A 17,482-nucleotide genomic window follows, 5' to 3' on the forward strand; every position below is an offset into this window, starting at 1 on the left:
GATATTTCAGAATCTCCAGTCCTCTGAGGTTCTTCCAGCTTCATGCCCAACCTTCAAAGGAAACAATTCTGCCTGATTGCGATTGGCGTATGGCAGCTTACTTGATGCTGATCAATGGTCGCCAAAGCTTGTGTTTACTTGGCTTGCAGAGCATTGTACTCTGTGCATACAGATATGTTTTGGGTTTTTTTAACGCAAGCTCCACTGGCCACACAATAGAGGGAAGTTAAATCCTTGTTGAATGACTAAGCAAGAGATGTGTAAGAGAGAAGTAAGAGGAGAAAGAGGCTTACCTAGTAAATATCACACACAAGCAAACTCTGCTGAGGCTGTACTAACTCTTTATAAATAATGCAGAATGAAAATGATTGCCCACACCATTTAAACACACATCCTGAAACAAATACCTGTGGCGACTGCTTTGCTCCTGGCAAAACTATTTTCTTTCCAACAAACTCAATACCGAGAAATCTTGTTTGTTATAAAACACAACCATTTTGTGTTTAAATTTGTTAGCTCAGAGTACTACTGTAAGCCAATCCCACTTTTCCAACAACCTATAGTGTCGTGTTACAAATCAATCACAGATTATTATTAGAATGAATAATAATCTGTGGGTTATGTGGGTGGGAGATAGGGCAGGTATATGTCGAGCTCTGAACTACAGTTTGTGCAGACGTTTGGCTCAGCTGAAGTAAAACGGTTTACTGCTGTAAACATGTTCAGTAGTTTCTAGCTGTTATAAGTCTTGATAGTTTCTCTTTTGATTTAAGAATAAGCTCTTCAGTTTTGATTGATTCAGCTGAAGAAAGTTATGATACATCCACCCTTTTATTTGTTCTAAGCATCTACTCAACAACAGAATGGGTTCATAGTCACCTGGTGACAATGTAATGTAGAGCTGTGTCATATGCATAATGATGGTATCTTAATTTATTAGGTGATATAATCTGAGCTAAAGGGAGCAAGTAGATACTAAACAAGAAGGACCTCAGGATAGAACCTTGAGGAATCCTGCATGTGATTTTTATCAACTTTGATGTCAAATTACTTATGGACACAAAGAAGTCAAGTAGGAATGAGTTGACTTACTGAGTTAACCAGCTTTGTATCACCACATAAGTAGGCCTATGTTATTGTTAGCTTAGCCAGCTCTCTTTAAGGAAACGTGATTTGTTGAACCTACTTTGTCGTGGAAAGTGTTTATTTCTAAGGGATTATTTTAGTAATTCCTTACTTAGACCAAGAGGTGTGGTAACCTGTAGGTCTAAAAGGGAAATTGAAAATTAAGTTCTTGCATATAAATGTGCTTCAGAAGTGTAACTACTAAGCTGAGCCGTCTGGCCACAAAATCATTTGTTAGTGTGGCCTTTTTTGTACCTGATGGTGAAATTTATGTAATACTTAAAAATCCTTACTATAAAGTACTTAAAGTATTTAACCATCATTAGCATTTTTTTTTATTTTAAATTATTGATCAGATCTTTTAGGTAATGTTATACAAAGTAAAAGCTACTGGAAGGGAAGAAAAAACATTTATATAGGTGTATCAAATCCACTGGTAAAGGTGGTTTCAGTTCAAATTTTCTTCTCTAAATTGATTGCCAGTAACATGATTTAAAGGAATGAAATCTACAAACCATCCAAAATGCAGCAGCTGGTCTTTTAACAAGTGCTAAAAAATGTGAACGCACATCTCCAGTTCTGGCTTCTCTGTATGGACTTAATGTTTTGGCTTTGGATTGATTTCCAGATTTTATTGCTTTAGTTTTAAAGTTGTAAAAGGCTGAGCACCATCATGTCTCTGTAATCTGCTTAACATCCACACTCCAGTGATAGCACTGTGGTAAGCCAAGCAGTTTCTCTTAAATGTTCCTGGATCCATGCTAAAATCCAGAGGTGCACAGCCTTTTGCAATTTTTCTAGCGGAGTTTGAGATTTTTCAATAATGATAGTTAATTATGTGTTTTTCTTTTTTTTTTTAAATATCTTTGTTCTTTTATTCTTATTGGTGTTTACTGTTAAATAAAGTGAAACAAGATAAAGCATTTTCATCAATGTCTGTTGTTTTTATGTGCTACATAGATAAATTAACATCGACACTGACACAAGTCCAAACCATAGTCATACTTTGGTCCACAGTCCAGAATATTTAAGCGATAGAAAACAGTGGCTATCAATGCTCTGTAGAATCACATTTTCTTGGTGGGAACTCTGCTTTCTGGAGCATTAGCGATGACTTTTCCATGACAAATTGGCCTCAGGAGAGAGTTTTGTGGAGGAAAAAATTATAACAGAATATAAAGCAGAGTTATTGGTCTGCATTCAGCCCCTAAGGTAAGCTGACGGGGGACAACTGACATACTGTCTGGTTATTTCTTGGTCTTTCGATACACATCCTGAAACAAATACCTGTGGCGACTGCTTTGCTCCTGGAAAAACTATTTTCTTTCCAACAAACTCAATACCGAGAAATCTTGTTTGTTATAAAACACAACCATTTTGTGTTTAAATTTGTTGGCTCAAGAGGGTTCCCTTGAAAGGATGCAGAGACTAAATTCGGACACAACTTTTTTTTGTTAGAGTCCCCCTAGTGGTCTGGAGCACTTCCGTTTTCAGCACTTTTTGTTTGCCGCATTCGGTTTTTGTTTGCGTCTCTCTTTTTGTTTGCTGCATTCGCTTTTTGTTTGCGTCTCGTTTTTTGTTTGCATCTCTTTTTTTGTTTGCTGCATTAGCTTTTTGTTTGCCTCTCTCTTTTTTGTTTGCATCTTTTCTCTGTTGCTGCGCGTTTGCACCTGTCGGCCATCGTAGGTTCAGAGTTCAGAACGTAGGACTCTTGATTCTAGGACCTGTGAGAGAGAAACCATCCCTCAGCATCCCAGACCCTTAACCATACTTACTTTGTTTTACACCAAATCAACTTGAAGTAGCAAAAGCCACAATGGAAGTTGTGCTAAAACTGAAGTCATGCTGGCATGTTTATCATAACTGTTGTATAAATTCATTTTTAGGAAAAACTTAGATTTATCTTAAATTTTGGCTTTGCATAAATCCGCCTTAGCATAAAGTTTGGTTTAGCATAACTTCTGTTCTATTACTACTCATATTTTAGCATAAATGGCTTTTTTTTTTTTTTTAGCAAAAATTCAGCTTTAGCAAAACTTTTGTTTTAGTATAAATTTCTTTGGTAGCAAAAATTATATTTTAACATACCTTTGGTTTTAGCACAAGTTCTGTTTTAGCCTAAATTCTGATTTAGCAAAAAATTAGGTTTTAGCTTAACTTCAGTTTTAATTGAACTTATGTTGTGACTTTTTTCCGTCGTTGTGGCATTTTGCTTACCCTTTTGGGCCACCGTACATTTTAGGATCATCTGACCAAAATGCAACATTTCTGTTCAACTCTGAGTTTAGTTCAGGTATAACGGAATAAAGGTGAACTTATTTTGTGAAATATTACGTATTAAAACATTTTGAATAAAATGATAAAAGTCATAAATGTATAATAAAAATGTACTATTATTCGTGCTGAAAACATTCCCCCCACAATATAGATGCATAGTGAATATACTCTGTTGGGTTCATGCTATAAACGGATCCAAATATTCAGCGGCCGACTATTACTGAAGCGATTGTCTCCCCTCATGCCTTTACGGCTGATAGCTGAGAATAAAAGATATTTCTGTCTGAGGCGTTTTGCGTTTGAAGCATTGTCTTTAAAGAGGTGCGGATTATTGTGTCATTTTCCTCACTGCATCGTAGCCTCGATGCAATTTACAGCAAATCCCCCCCGCTGCTGAATCATGGCTTTGTGTGCCTCCTTAATGATAATCGGAGAGCCTCATTTCAAGCTGCAGTGTTCTTTTGTAACATCATTGCCAAGCTCCAGATGCAAACTCGCCTGCCGTCATGAAGCTCATCTCGTGTTTTCTCCTGTCACTCATATGTTTAAATGGAACATGATCGGCAGCGGAGGCTTAAAGTCTGAAGGTTTTGAATTGGTACAGGAATTTCTCGTAACTTCCTCCTGTTTCATAGAGGCAGAAAATAATGCTGAACTTTCTTTCTTCCACGCAAGACCCAGTAAACAGAATTTGTGTTCTCGGCAAAAGAAAAAAAAGCCAGTGCAGCCTTTTAGTGCATTTACTGAATTTAAAGAGACATAGTGAGATTTTTACTTTTTGTGAATTTTATACTGGAGAGATTAATGTCACTCCTCTTTCTGCTCAGGTTTTTATTATTTTAGTGTTTATTGTTTGGATTATTTATCTGTCTCTTGCTCTGTTTTTTCCCTGCTGGCATTTTGCTTCCAATACTATTCAGAAAAGTCTTAATAATTCATAAAGATGCTGACATATCTGTTTGTGGTGTGCCAGTTGTTTTCATTTCACACCATGATATCTTTCCTCTTTATAAAACACTTTCATTTTCTTCACTGTCAATAGTTATTTGAGAGCTCAGCATGGCGTTGGGTCTGAGTACAGAATTTATAAACTTGTTAATAAAACTGTCGTCGGATATTGCCTAATTTTTCAGTCTGGTTATGACTCCATTTCTCAGTCTCAGCCTTTTTTGTTTTTTTTTGTTCTTCACGGTTATTTGAGCTGAAAACGGTCAGCTCTTCCTCTTCATCTGGAGGTTGATACTGTTCTCCATTTAAACTGACCATTGCTTTTACCTTAACAGTCAAATACGTCCTTCTCTCTGTCCACCCATCTAGCTAGCAATGTTTCATCATAAAACATTGCAGTTTAACAATGAACCATTTCCTATGTGAGAAAGTATGCCTTGACATGTATTAAGGTTGTAACATGATTGGTTTAATATAATCTCACTGAACTACATTGTTGAGATCCCTTGTTCTTTTGTCAAACTGAAAGATCAACCTGAAGGCATGATTTAAGAGCCGCCTTTCATCATCAGGGAAAAAGATGTCTATTGTGCCTCTAAGGACACCGTACACTGCAAGTCAAAGGAGCCATTACATATGATGATGTAAAATCACAAATGGCTTTTAAAACTTGTATACTAATGCTAATCAATGTTGTAGAAAGGCTTACCCCTCTGTCTTTGTATAATTATAGATTTTTGTTTTCCACTAGAAATCTCTTGACTTCTTCTGTATCAGTATGCAGCTGGGAAGTCGGAGGTCACGGAGTCGAGTCACCTTTTGGTCCCGGTTTCATCAGTAACTCTGAGTGGGCGTGACCCTACAGAAAGAGTTTGACCTGACTCACTGTATTTCTGTTCCAAACAGTGAGTGGGTGAGGTCAGATGGAGCACATTTAAGCTGAAACCTTGAAGCTTCTTTACGTAAAGAAGGGATACATTTACCTTCTCCCATCCACTGCAGTCTCCGGTGGCGTAAATGAGCAAACTGGTGGTTAAACTGAAGACCACTTACCTTTTTGTTCAGACTACACCTTGTACATCTGTAAAGTTTTTGAAGATGTTGAATTTGTGCTTGTTTGATTAAAATTTTGGGATTAGATTTAGGTGAACTGGGCGTTATGCAATCCAGGCGTTTTAGCGCTCATAGTGGAAATGACACAAGAATAATGGAAGGAATTGTTGGACATCAGGAATACCCTAGGGCAGTGTTTCCCAACCCTGGTCCTCAAGGCACACTGACCTGCATGTTTGAGATGTGCCCCTGCATCAGCACACATGATTTCAATTGATGGCTGATTAACAGAGTTTTGCTGAATTGCAATCATCTGAATGGGGTGTGTTGAAGCGGGGGAACATCTAAAACATGCAGGTCAGTGTGCCATGAGGACCAGGGTTGGGAAACACTGCCCTAGGGTTCTGAAAAAAATGGCCTCGGCTGAAAATTTAATTTCTTTCTACCAAATAAATGAGAAATGGAAAGGAAAGCAGTAGATCAGATATGACGGCTCTCTTTTAGATAGCAAATCTGGTAAAACCTTTTAAAGTATATTCAGCATTCCATAAAGATTATCAAAATTAAAGATTTACAATCAGAAAACCCCAATCATACACAATGATTATATTGCACATTACATTGGAAGTCTAACATCAGATTTGGAAATGACAGCCACTTAATCATATTATAGTCCCAAGGTGCTGTTTTATCCAGTCAGTTGTTGAAAACAACACTCCATATGTGCAGAGTTTTAGGAGAAAATAATGGAGACTGGCCTTTGAACATTTTTCTGCAACTCTGTCTGTGGTGAATCCTTGTAGATCATCTGTAGCACAGAGGTCCACTCTTTTCAAAATACCCAAATCGCCAAAATCAGACTAGCCAGGTCAAAATTCAGATCTTTGAGACTATTCCAATTGATTTATTTTTTCAACTTTGAATGCAAAAATTCTTAATTTGAAATAAAAAATGGAAGGCAGAACCTTAACATGAGGTGCTAAGGTCTTACAAACGAATGTATGGATGCTTAATGTAGTCCTTATGGACACTAAACCTTATCCCCAGTGTCAATGCTACTCATTACTAAAAAAACTGTAATAAGTAAACAATGCTTAGCCTGGTGGGGGTGCAAGAATTAGAAAAAGTTAAAATTAACATTAGTCAACACATTACAAATAAATAGAACTTTGTATTTTCCTAGTCGCTTTTGTTGCTTTCAGGTATTGTCATCACTAAAAAAACAAGCAAACTGTGCCTGCATGTTTGTGTGCTTGGTGCTCAACTCCATCCCAGTGACGCACAGGTTTCTGCTCTCATAGCTGGATGTCAGGTCATGTGCTTTGTCTGCAGCGTGTCCCTCATTATTGGCTGTCATTTTCAGCTGAAATTCTGTTAGTGGAACAATAACAGTCATTTACTTGACCTGCTTATCGGGCAATAATGCACACCGCCGAGCAGCACTGGCATATTGCTGCTCTCTAATCCTTCTGCTTGACTCATCGCTGTTCGTAAAAATATCTATGTAGCAATAACTCGCACACGTCCCACACTAATCCCACTGAACCAAAAATATCCCACATGCAAAAATGTAAAACTTGTTTTGTGATGGCTAAATGTCTATTTAATATGTAGAAACCTCAGTTGTTTCTTACATGCAACAGAGATGAAAGCAAAGCTTTTTTTTTGTGGGGAATCTGATTCACGGCAACCTTTTACCCTGCCTTTAAGTGTTCCTCCTCCTGACGGTCGACACTCGCAGATGAGAGCCTTTCACTTGGAGAAATATATGGAGTGTTATAAGCTGCACCCCTGGTCTCACCTACCTGTTAAGCTGTCTCTTTGCTTTTTCTGCACTGTGTGTTCCAGCTGTCAGCCTCATAACAAGCTGCGCCGGGTTTGTCTGGACAGGAAGCAAGCGAGAAGCACTGCTGGAACAAAAATCTTCCACTTCGATCTCCTTGATATGTTTAATATGCTAAAGCAGCAAGCTCAACCGATCCTGTAGTTGTACCATAATGAGTAAATGCCTTCAACTTGATGGAGCAGTGTTGCTTTTGATGGCCAGTTTTTAATCAATCTTTTTGGGGCCAATCGTAAACGTCTGACCTGGAATTAGTGTTGCAGTGACATGTACCGCATTTTCCGCACTATAAGGCGCACCAGATTATAAGGTGCACCTTCAATGAATGGCCTATTTTAAAACTTTTTTCACATATAAGGCGCACTGCATTGTAAGGCGCATAGAATAGACTCTTCAGTTTGGGTTGCCAATTTGTTCCGCACTCTATTAGTACACAACCATATTTGTAAAGAAATGGTCCCCAAGTTCTTTATATAGTAGTCTGCCCCAGTCATTGTTTCACTCACGGTGTTGGTGTTGCGATATTGTGCCCAACTGCTTTCTGGGTAACACAGACCAACCAACACGCTGCCGCCGCAGTCTCCGTCTCTCTTCCCCCGCCCCTCCCTCCCTGGGTTTAAATGTATTATCAAACTTTATTAACAAACCAGCGTTCTGACAACTATCCCAGCATGCACCGCGCGCTTCTTCTGCGGAGGAAAATGAAGTCGGCGGCTGCTTACTATAGTTGCTAGACCTGTTGTGACTCAATACTGGTCCATATATAAGGCACACCGGATTATAAGACGCACTGTCGGCTTTTGGGGAAATTGAAGGTTTTTAGGTGCGCCTTATAGTGCGGAAAATACAGTAGTTTTGGATACAGTATTCTCAGAGGTTACCACAGCCACCTGCAAATCATTAAAATCAGCCTGTTTTAATAGTCTAGACACCAAATATTCCTTAATATGCATTAACACACACAGTGGAAGCATCGTCTTAGCACAGAGGCAGAACCTGACATCTACAGTGTTCAATCTGCGCCAAGGAAAATAAATCATGCTCCTGGATCAGCTGCTTTGCAAATGCCAGCCAAAAGCGTGTTAATTAGCATTGTGCCTGGGTGTTTCAGCTTCCCAAGCTGCGCTTTCTTTTCAATATTTTAAGTTTCACGAATCAGCGTCCAGGTGGGTTTTCAGCGAATACTTTGGAGTTACTTTCCTCAGACAAATCTGGAAGTACTGGGCAGAGGCTCCGCTGTGCTTGCATCAGTGTGTGAATGAGCGAAAGCCTGGATAAAATAAAGCGGAAGACAAAACCAAATGTTCTTTAAAATGTAATCAAAATGCAATTTATTGGACACCCGCTACATTTATTCACTCTTGAAAGGGCTAACATCAAACACAAGCTCATCACATCAGGCGCGTATGATTACAAAAGGGTTACTCAGCATTTTCAAGGAGGTTTGCCCTATTTAAAGGTCATGTGTTTAGTTCTTATTAACAAGGAAACATGAAGGATTAAAGGTGTCCACAGAGAATGCACTCTGATCAAATTAGTCTGAATTTGAATTATTTGGACACCAGGACAGATGGCAAATTTTAACGCCAATTGCAGCGTTCCAGGAGAAGAGCTGGGAATCTTATGTGTTCAGGCTGCTTTGCTGCAGCAGGGCGTGTTCGGCTCACTATCAGAGAATCTACCTTACATTTGACTGTCTATCAGAAGGTTTCTGAGGAAAATGCACAGTGGCGTAAGCTCTTCCAACATCTAACAACTAAAAATGTGAGAAGTGGGAATATTTTTCCTCAGACCAATGTCAAAGACATGTAGGTAGCTACAAGAACTTTGGTTGTTAAATCAAAAATCCATTTGGAAATCACATTGGAACGTTTGGAATTGAATCTGTCTATATGGTTGGATTGAAGTCACTTTTTTGTAAAGTGCCTCAAGATTATATTTGACGTGCCGCTATATAAAGCGATCTGTATTAATTTGAGAACATTATTACTTATAACAGCAGTTTTGACCAGTTATTCTCACTGTTAACCAAGTTGTATGGAATCAGTTTTTTTAGTTCATTAATTTAATTAGTGTTTTAAGTTTTTCAAATGTGTTTCTGGAAGGTTTTGCCATCAAAACCTTCCAGAAAGAGGTTTTCACTACAGAACCAGCCACTTTCCTAGTCTACTGGAGCAGATGGGTCCTTAAAAAGTCTTATATTTATTTATCTAAGATTAAGCCCTTAAAATGTCTTGAATTCATATGGAAAATGTAAGTTGGTCTTAAATACGTGATTCAGCTAGCAAGCAAAAAAGCGGACCGTTAGCAGCTAGCATATGGCTCTATATAGATAGCCATAGCACAAAGCTTTTGCCAAGAGCCACAGAAAGACCCCCAAAAATTTCACAGTTTTGGTCCCCTGCATTTCTTTTAAACATTTCTATCAAGATATAGATCTTAAATTTGACCATAATAGTCTTAAGGAGGTCTGAAAAAGTCTTAAGTTGGTGAAACCTGCATATACCCCATCTTCGTCACTTTATGGAAACTCTGTACTGGCTTCAGTCTTGATGACATGCAGCCACAGCAGTCATTTCCATGCAGTCTGGATCAATCACATTCTGGTTGGTATGAATTTTGTCCGAGTCATTTACCTGCGGATGATTTGACAGCATCATGCACAGCGGGTGACCGGATGAAGCCTGGGGCTGTGGATTCTGCTGGGAAACAATGTGTTGTGTCATTCACGTCACCACTTCCTGGACACCCATCATAGATAACAGTGGGACAGAGAAGCTCCTTTTTCAAGCAATGTTTTGATTGAGCTCTGATCTGTTGATGTCAGTTTTGCACGATTGTTTTTTTTTTTTCCTCAAGAACTTTATTTGTTGCATAATTTTTTCTTAATCCGAGATCTACTTACTAAAATTACGCTTTGACTCTTTACATTCGTTTCATTCTGAAGCATTTTACCAAAATTGATGAGCTGTCAGAAGGGTTTCTTTTCTGACCTATAATTGTTTCTGTGGATTTTGCAGCACGTTGTCAGTACATCCTTAAGAAGTCGTACATTTGTGTGTCTAAAATTATGACCTTGATATGTCTTAAATAGATATGTTAATACATTAATCGCAGGTCTTAATTTGCTGTTGTTAAGCATTAATTACTGCTAAAAATAAACAAAGAAAACAAGGCCGTGAATTAAAAAAAATCCTTTGAGCTGGGATTACAATTCAAGTGTCTCTTCATCCATCTCTGACTGCTTTTACTTTCTACCTTTATCTTTTCTCTTTCCTTTCCTCCCTTCGCCCCGTTGTTTATTATCTTCTCCCTGAACTGGGGTTGTGCCTTCCAGGCCCCCAATTCATATTTTTCCAAAGGATTTAGTGTCTCTGCTAGCAGCACTTGTATTTGTTTGCTTGAACCACTGTTCCTGTTGGCGAGAGATATGAAAACACTTCGATTTATCCTATTAGGTCATCCCTTGTGTGGAACAAACAGCTCATACATAATGCAGGTGCATTTCTTTTTCTTATGAAAGGGCTGCAATTTCCAAATATGCTCTTACAAACAATTGTAGTGCAGTAGTGTTTTTCTTTTTTTCTTTTTTTTTCAGTCTGTGACCTTTTCATTGATGGACATGGTTAAACCCTGCACAGCTAAAGCAAATTATACGGCTGGTTGAGCAGTAATGTTCTCTCAAAAGGTATTGATGACACGATAAAAACCGGAGTTTCCCTCCGAGGCCGGAGCTCTCTTTGCTGAGAGTCGAACGCCTTACCCATCATCAAGCTCCCATTCATTTCTACAGTAAAAGAAGCGGAGTCCTCTCTGGTTTCCCGAGTCACTTTTAAAGACATTTGTGTTGTAATCGGCGTGCCAGATGGGTCAGGGTTCTGGCCGGCGTCACTGATTTTCGTGTCATTTGTCCTTTACAGAAAAGAAAGAGGTGACCCAGAGTCTGGAGAACTACACCTCCAAGTGTCCAGGTGGGATGGAGGTCATCACTCTCTCTGATGGACTCAAGCTCCCACCAGTTCCCTTCACGAAGCTCCCAATGGTCCGGTAAGACTGTCAAAAGTACATCTTTCTAATTGGCACCTGTGGTGAAGATGTCTAAAAAAACCCTTCAATTAAAATAAATTTTGTTGAAGCAGCATTGAAAATATTTGAAAAAAGCCTTTAATTTGGACATTGAACAAACAATTGTCTAATAATCCATTTAAAATAAAATTTTCAATAATTTCAGTGAACTCTGACCCAGAACCGCACAGCGTTCTAGGGGATGTAGGCAGAGGAGATGCTTTAGTCACTCAACCTCTCAGAAAGACTGGTGGGATCAACTAACTATGTCAGTCTTTGGTTACCTAGCAACAACCTGTTGAGTATATTGCACAGCAGCAGTTTCAAGTTTTGTGCCTCAAAGCTGCTTAAAAATAAGAAACAGTGTGAAGAGAAAGGGGAAAAAATGTAGTTTGGCAGTATTCCAGATATTTCAAATGAAAAACGAATCAGTTAATATCAGTATACATGCTAGGTGCAGATAAATTGAGACAAAACTATCACAGACAAATTAAAATCTACTTAAATGTATTCAAAAATGTTGAATACAACAATGTATTCATCTGTTAATACAGAAAATCTGATTTGTTTAATTAAAATGTCACATGCTCATAATTTTACTAGTTAATTGAGGCCTGCCATATGAATGCATAGGAGAGCATTGAAATGCTTTGCAAGGAATTTCAATGAATTTCGATGCATTACAATGCATAGTATATGCAATACTTTGCATATACTATGCACTGCATACAGTTTTCAGAGAGGATTGATTACCAACGCATTTTCTGGTAACCAAGTGCCACAAAGTAAACATCAGATATTTAGTTTTGTAAAGTTTGCCAACTCTAAATTTGTTGTCTAAGCAGATGAATAGTATTTAAAAAGAACTTATGTTTTATAAACAATAATATTACTTATTACTTTGGTGTCAAGAAATGAGCATTTTTTTTCTGGTAACGAACTGCCACAATGTATAAATCAGATTTTTACTTTTGTATTCAAAGTCTGTTTTACAGTATATTTACCACCAATGACAAAAAGGAAAAAATCACTTTTCTACATTCACCAACTGCAGAATTGTTAAGTAGAATAAGACGAGTAGTATTTAAAAAAAAACTTAAGTTTACAAACAATAATATTACTGATTAATTTGGTGTTAAGAAATTAGCAATTTTTCTGGTAACGAACTACCACAAAGTATAAATCAGATTTTTACTTTTGTGTTGAATGTCTGTTTTATGATATATTTACCACCAATGACAAAGAAAAAAACTTTCACTTTTCTGCAAGATTCACCAGCTGCAGAATTCTTAGTATAAGATCAGTAGTATTTCAAAAGAGCAGAGAAAATCTTATGTTTTTTTTTTAAAACAATAACAATATTTGTTGTTAATCCGTTGCTAAGAGACGAGCGCGTTTCCTGGTAACTAAGTGCCACAAAGTAAACATCAGATATTTTAGTTTTGCAAAGTTTGCCAACTCTAAATTTGTTGGGTCTAAAACGATAAGCAGTATTCAAAAGAACTTATGTTTTATAAACAATAATATTACTTATTAATTTGGCATTAAGAGATGAGCGGTTTTTTTTTCTTCTGGTAACGAACTGCCACGAAGTATAAATCAGATTTTTACTTTTGTGTTGAATGTCTGTTTTATGTTATATTTGCCATTTCACTTTTCTGCAAGATTCACCAACTGCACAATTCTTAAGTAGAATAAGATAAGTAGCATTTAAAAAGAGCACAGGAAATCTTATGTATTTCGAACAATAACAATATTTATTGTTAATCTGTTGCTAAGAGATGAACTCGTTTTCTGGTAGCCAAATGCCTCAAAGTAAACATCTGATTTTTAGTTTAGCAATAGTCAAAATAAGAAGGCAGTGCATTAACATTAGTTCAGACATTAGCAATAGCCATTTCCCTAAAATAAGCTTTTTAGCGATTGTTTTCATTTTTTAGCCACATTCAGCACACTGAATGGAGGAAGTCAATGTAAGACAACATGCTAGTTTTACCCCACTCCACTGGCAGCATTTAGGCTAACATTAGCATTTTGGCAAATTTTAGCTTATACACTAATTTTAAGATAGTGAGTGGAGCAGGTCCATGTTATTTAACATGCTTGTGACTTTCCACATGCTATTGAGTACATTTAGCTTACTTTGGCATGCTATTTTTTTAGCATCAGAACGCTAGGTTTCAACCGACAGCTACACTTTGGCAGGCCCTGTTTAAATTTCTTCAGAAATGTTCTAGTTGATTATTTATTTAATTATATTTTTTGGCCCCCAAATACTTTTGACTTGACGATTTGGGTTTATGTGACGGTAAGTTTGGATATTATAACTATGTCATGTATCCACATACTTTATCCTTTCAGAGTTTCTGGGGACTTTGTGGGGGCCATAAAAACCATAAAACCCTTTTTTTTGTCCTACTATCCCAACTATCACTTTAACTGTGCCATCACCAAAATGTTTCGAATTCGTCCTGCTTTACCCTGCTTTACTCACTCTCAAATTGCTGTAGTAGTTTTTCATTGTTGGCTGCCATACAGATCAACAGCCCTGGAACACTTCACTAAAGACAGGGGCTGTAATGTGATGTGCTTTGTTGTTACCTGACACTTTTATTACCAATAGGCGCTCCCAGATCTCCACATCTGAGGTACTTCTAATAACATGGGCCGTTTGCCATGGTCATCATTCTTCTGCTTGAGTGCCAGTGCTTCTGTTGGCTGGCACACTGGAAGTCGGGCTGTTCATGGCAGAATTTAGCAAACTACCTAGACTCAGTTGCCCAATTTTAATACTACGAAGAAACATAAAAATCTGAATGTTTACGGCCCATCTGACCGAAAAATCTGCAACGTAACTCATTAAAGTTATGTTTCCAAAAGCTAGACTCTGATGCCTGCAATAAGCTCTGATGGACAGAACATGGATGCAGAGTTTTAAGTTTTAAGCCTTCCAGGAACTAGTTAATGTGAGAGGACGCTGGAAAACAACCAAGTTAAGCAGAAGTAATGAGATAATTAAAGGCTGCCTGTGTCTTTGTGTTTTATTGCTTGCTGAGTTTGTAACCTTTCCCTGAAAGCCCAACCATGAATCTCAAGCTTTGTTCTGTAATATTCATGAATATTCAGCAATGTGATCTGAATTTCATGCAACCCAAGCAAATTCAAACTAACTTCCTGTGAATAGTAACCCAAAGTTTAGCTCGGTTCACCCCCCTCTTAAATTAGTTTAAATGCAAAGCTAACACATATTTCTGTGCTTCAAACCAGATCGGTTAAGCTGCTCAATCTGCCCACCAGTCTGCGGCCTCACAAAGTGAAAAGCCTGCTGGGACAGAGCGTGTCTACCGCTAGTCCCTTCATCTACTCACCCATAATCATGCACAACAGAGGAGAGGAGCGCTGTAAGAAGATAGGTGAGTCCAAACAAAGTCAACGCAGTCTACGGTTGTTTGTCTTTTCCAGTTCAAGCTAACATTTAAATTCTGACCCTTTTTGACATCATTATGAAAATAAATTTAATCTTACGTCATTGACTTCTATAGATCACATCTGTAAGATAGAGAAAATAATATTAATTAAAAAAAATCATTTATCTGTTTGTATTTACTTTCAGAGATTCTCAATATTCTTCTCGATAATCAATGGAAAAATCTTTGACAATACAGCAAACAGATCCTTCGACCTGCTTCTCCTTGAACTTTGAAAATATTTTGCCATTAAAACAATGTTTGAAATCCCCAAACTAGGAATTGTAAAGTTGACAATTTACGCTTCCATTTTTTTCAATGAAATGTAAGAGATCGTCACTGATTGGCTGGCTATTGCAATGCCTTCTTTCAAGCATTTTGATTGGTCAAGGCAACACACTCATTGTTTACGCTATTAGGCTGATTCAAACAAGAGCTGAGTTCATTTCTTAAAATTTCAGAATATTTTCAGATACTATGCTTCTGATGGTGCTTCATGATAATCACATAGATAACTTTCTGATCATTTCTAATCAAATCTGTTGTCTTATTTTACTTTTTAAGCAGTCACATTGTCCTAACCTCATGGTAGAAAAATGTTTTGCAATTTGAAAAAAAGAAAACATCAGTGTTATATTTTTCAAATTATTCCAACAGATCACAGTAGCAATACTTGCAGTAAAGATAGAGGTGTGACCTCAAATCTCTTTTATTGGCACTTGACATCTATATCATCAATGAAAATGATGCTAAATGTAACTAAATTAACTAACTACATTAACTTTTACAGTCTTTGTCATCTACCTTCTGTCCCCAAACCCCAATGTACTGCTGTCATCAGTGCTCATATGTATTTTTGTATTCTAATCGCAACGTAAAAATATAAATCAGTTTGTTGGCTGGAAGATTAGATTGGAGCCTGCTGCAATTTCAACAAGCCATTTAAAACCAAGAGAAAAATCTTCTTCAGCAGCAAAAACACAAAAAGCAAACTGATTTAGCCTAAAATAAATGGATTACACCTGCTGTGTGACTGTATGGTTTAACATGTTCAAACAGACCACTTAGTAACCAATCTGCGCACAAGTGTTTCTACAGTCAACTTGATTAACTGCTAATGAATACAAAAACATAACCCAGATCAGCCTTAATGTTTCATAGTCTCTGGAGCTGCTTTTCATTTGACGAAAAGCTGCTGAGAAGAAATTCATTCTTTTAGTGACTGTGGTGATTGAGTGATCTGGTGAGGCAACTGGCAGCTTCTGAAGTCTTTAAACAGGTGACTCAGATTCATGCAGCTCTTCCGTATCTATAACACGTAGCTGGCAGTAAAGCTTCATGGCTTCACACTAATCATCTTTCCTCTTTCATCGGTTCAATTTGGCAACTTTGGTCCGTCAGTGCAGGAACGATCTGTTGTTCTTCTTTAAGTCACTCAGAATGAGTCAGATTGATGCGCAGCCATAAAATGGGAGATTTTTTTTTCTCTGTAATTGCTCTGAGACTGCTTTAAGAACTGTCTACAGCGAGCCGTTTACTCTGACCTGAATGAGAGGCTATCTGTTACAGAGCTGAATGGGCACACAGGGACGTAACTTTTACCTTTGAGTGTTTGGATGCTTTTTTTAATATAAAATATATTTATATATCAGAGGTGTGCCGATCGATTGGCCACCGATCATAGTCGGCCGATTTCCGTGAAAAAGTGTATGATCGGTGATCGCCAATCACGGTCTCTTGTTGCCGATCACACAAACCGATCACCTGCATCTCATTTCGCAGCCTGCCTRTGCAGCTGGTCTCCTCTTTCCTTCACACTGCGCAAACGTGCAGCAACAAATTCTAAGCGATGTGGAACTATAATGCATTGAGCGAAAGGGGAAGTTTGCGTGTTGCGGCGAAGCACGTGGGGTGAAGCACGTCAAATTCATCTACACGACGAATCTAATATGGCATAAAAACAATGTCATACTTGACGGAGTTTGGCTACATCGAGGCTCATTGCAGTAAAAAAGACATATGGAGGACCAGATAGCAGGTAAAGCAGYGCACAGCCACAAACACTCACCCGGATTAGCATGACGGTCAGAAAGCTAAACAAATACCCCGCAAAATTATTTAAGTCTTCGAGCTGCGATGTAAGACGCTGGTTCTGTTCTCGCTGTTGAACCGCTGCTACGCGCTACAGGTAGTAATATTTCAGACGGAGCGCCGCTTCTGCTCCACCTGGTAGTGACTCTCACACCGAACCTCTGTTCGTATGTAAAATAAATTTTACATACGTATTAAAACTTTCGCTGTCCTAACATGAGACAGATAATCTGTGAAAAAATAATCGATCTCCTCCCAGTTCTGCATAATTACTCCGCTCAGTCAGAAACAACCAATCAGAACTAGCAGTAATCAGCTAGCCAACATGCTATCAGGAAGTTTTCATTCAGTAAATACAGGTTTATTGAACCTGTATTTGCTTTGAATGGTTTTATTTTGGCTATTTGCATTATTTAGCCTCTTCAGAGCCTTCATATGTTGTCAGTCTGTTAAAGATAGTATTACCGATAGCAGTGCAATTTGCACAATGCCTGTTTTGTTTTGTTTTCTTTTTTGAAAAAGTTATTAAAAACAAGTTTTTGTCTAAATTAAGGTGAATTCATGGTTCCTTTTTCCACATAATGTAACCGGTAGTGCTTATGATTAAAAAAAA

The 17,482-nt window shown here is 37.9% G+C and overlaps 1 protein-coding gene across 4 annotated transcripts in view; it reads left to right on the forward strand.

Annotated features, from left to right (window-relative positions):
- The window catches only part of trappc9 (trafficking protein particle complex subunit 9), a 205,402-nt gene that overhangs the window by 15,956 nt on the left and 171,964 nt on the right, over positions 1-17,482 (forward strand). For all 4 annotated transcript variants that reach the window (XM_008421343.2, XM_008421344.2, XM_008421345.2 and 1 more), the window contains 2 exons: positions 11,167-11,293; positions 14,579-14,724. In XM_008421343.2, coding sequence (XP_008419565.1) covers positions 11,167-11,293; positions 14,579-14,724 — 273 coding nt within the window. The remainder of the gene's footprint in view (positions 1-11,166; positions 11,294-14,578; positions 14,725-17,482) is intronic.

Source organism: Poecilia reticulata, linkage group LG11, assembly GCF_000633615.1.
Source record: "Poecilia reticulata strain Guanapo linkage group LG11, Guppy_female_1.0+MT, whole genome shotgun sequence".
Classification (NCBI taxonomy): Eukaryota; Metazoa; Chordata; class Actinopteri; order Cyprinodontiformes; family Poeciliidae; genus Poecilia; species Poecilia reticulata.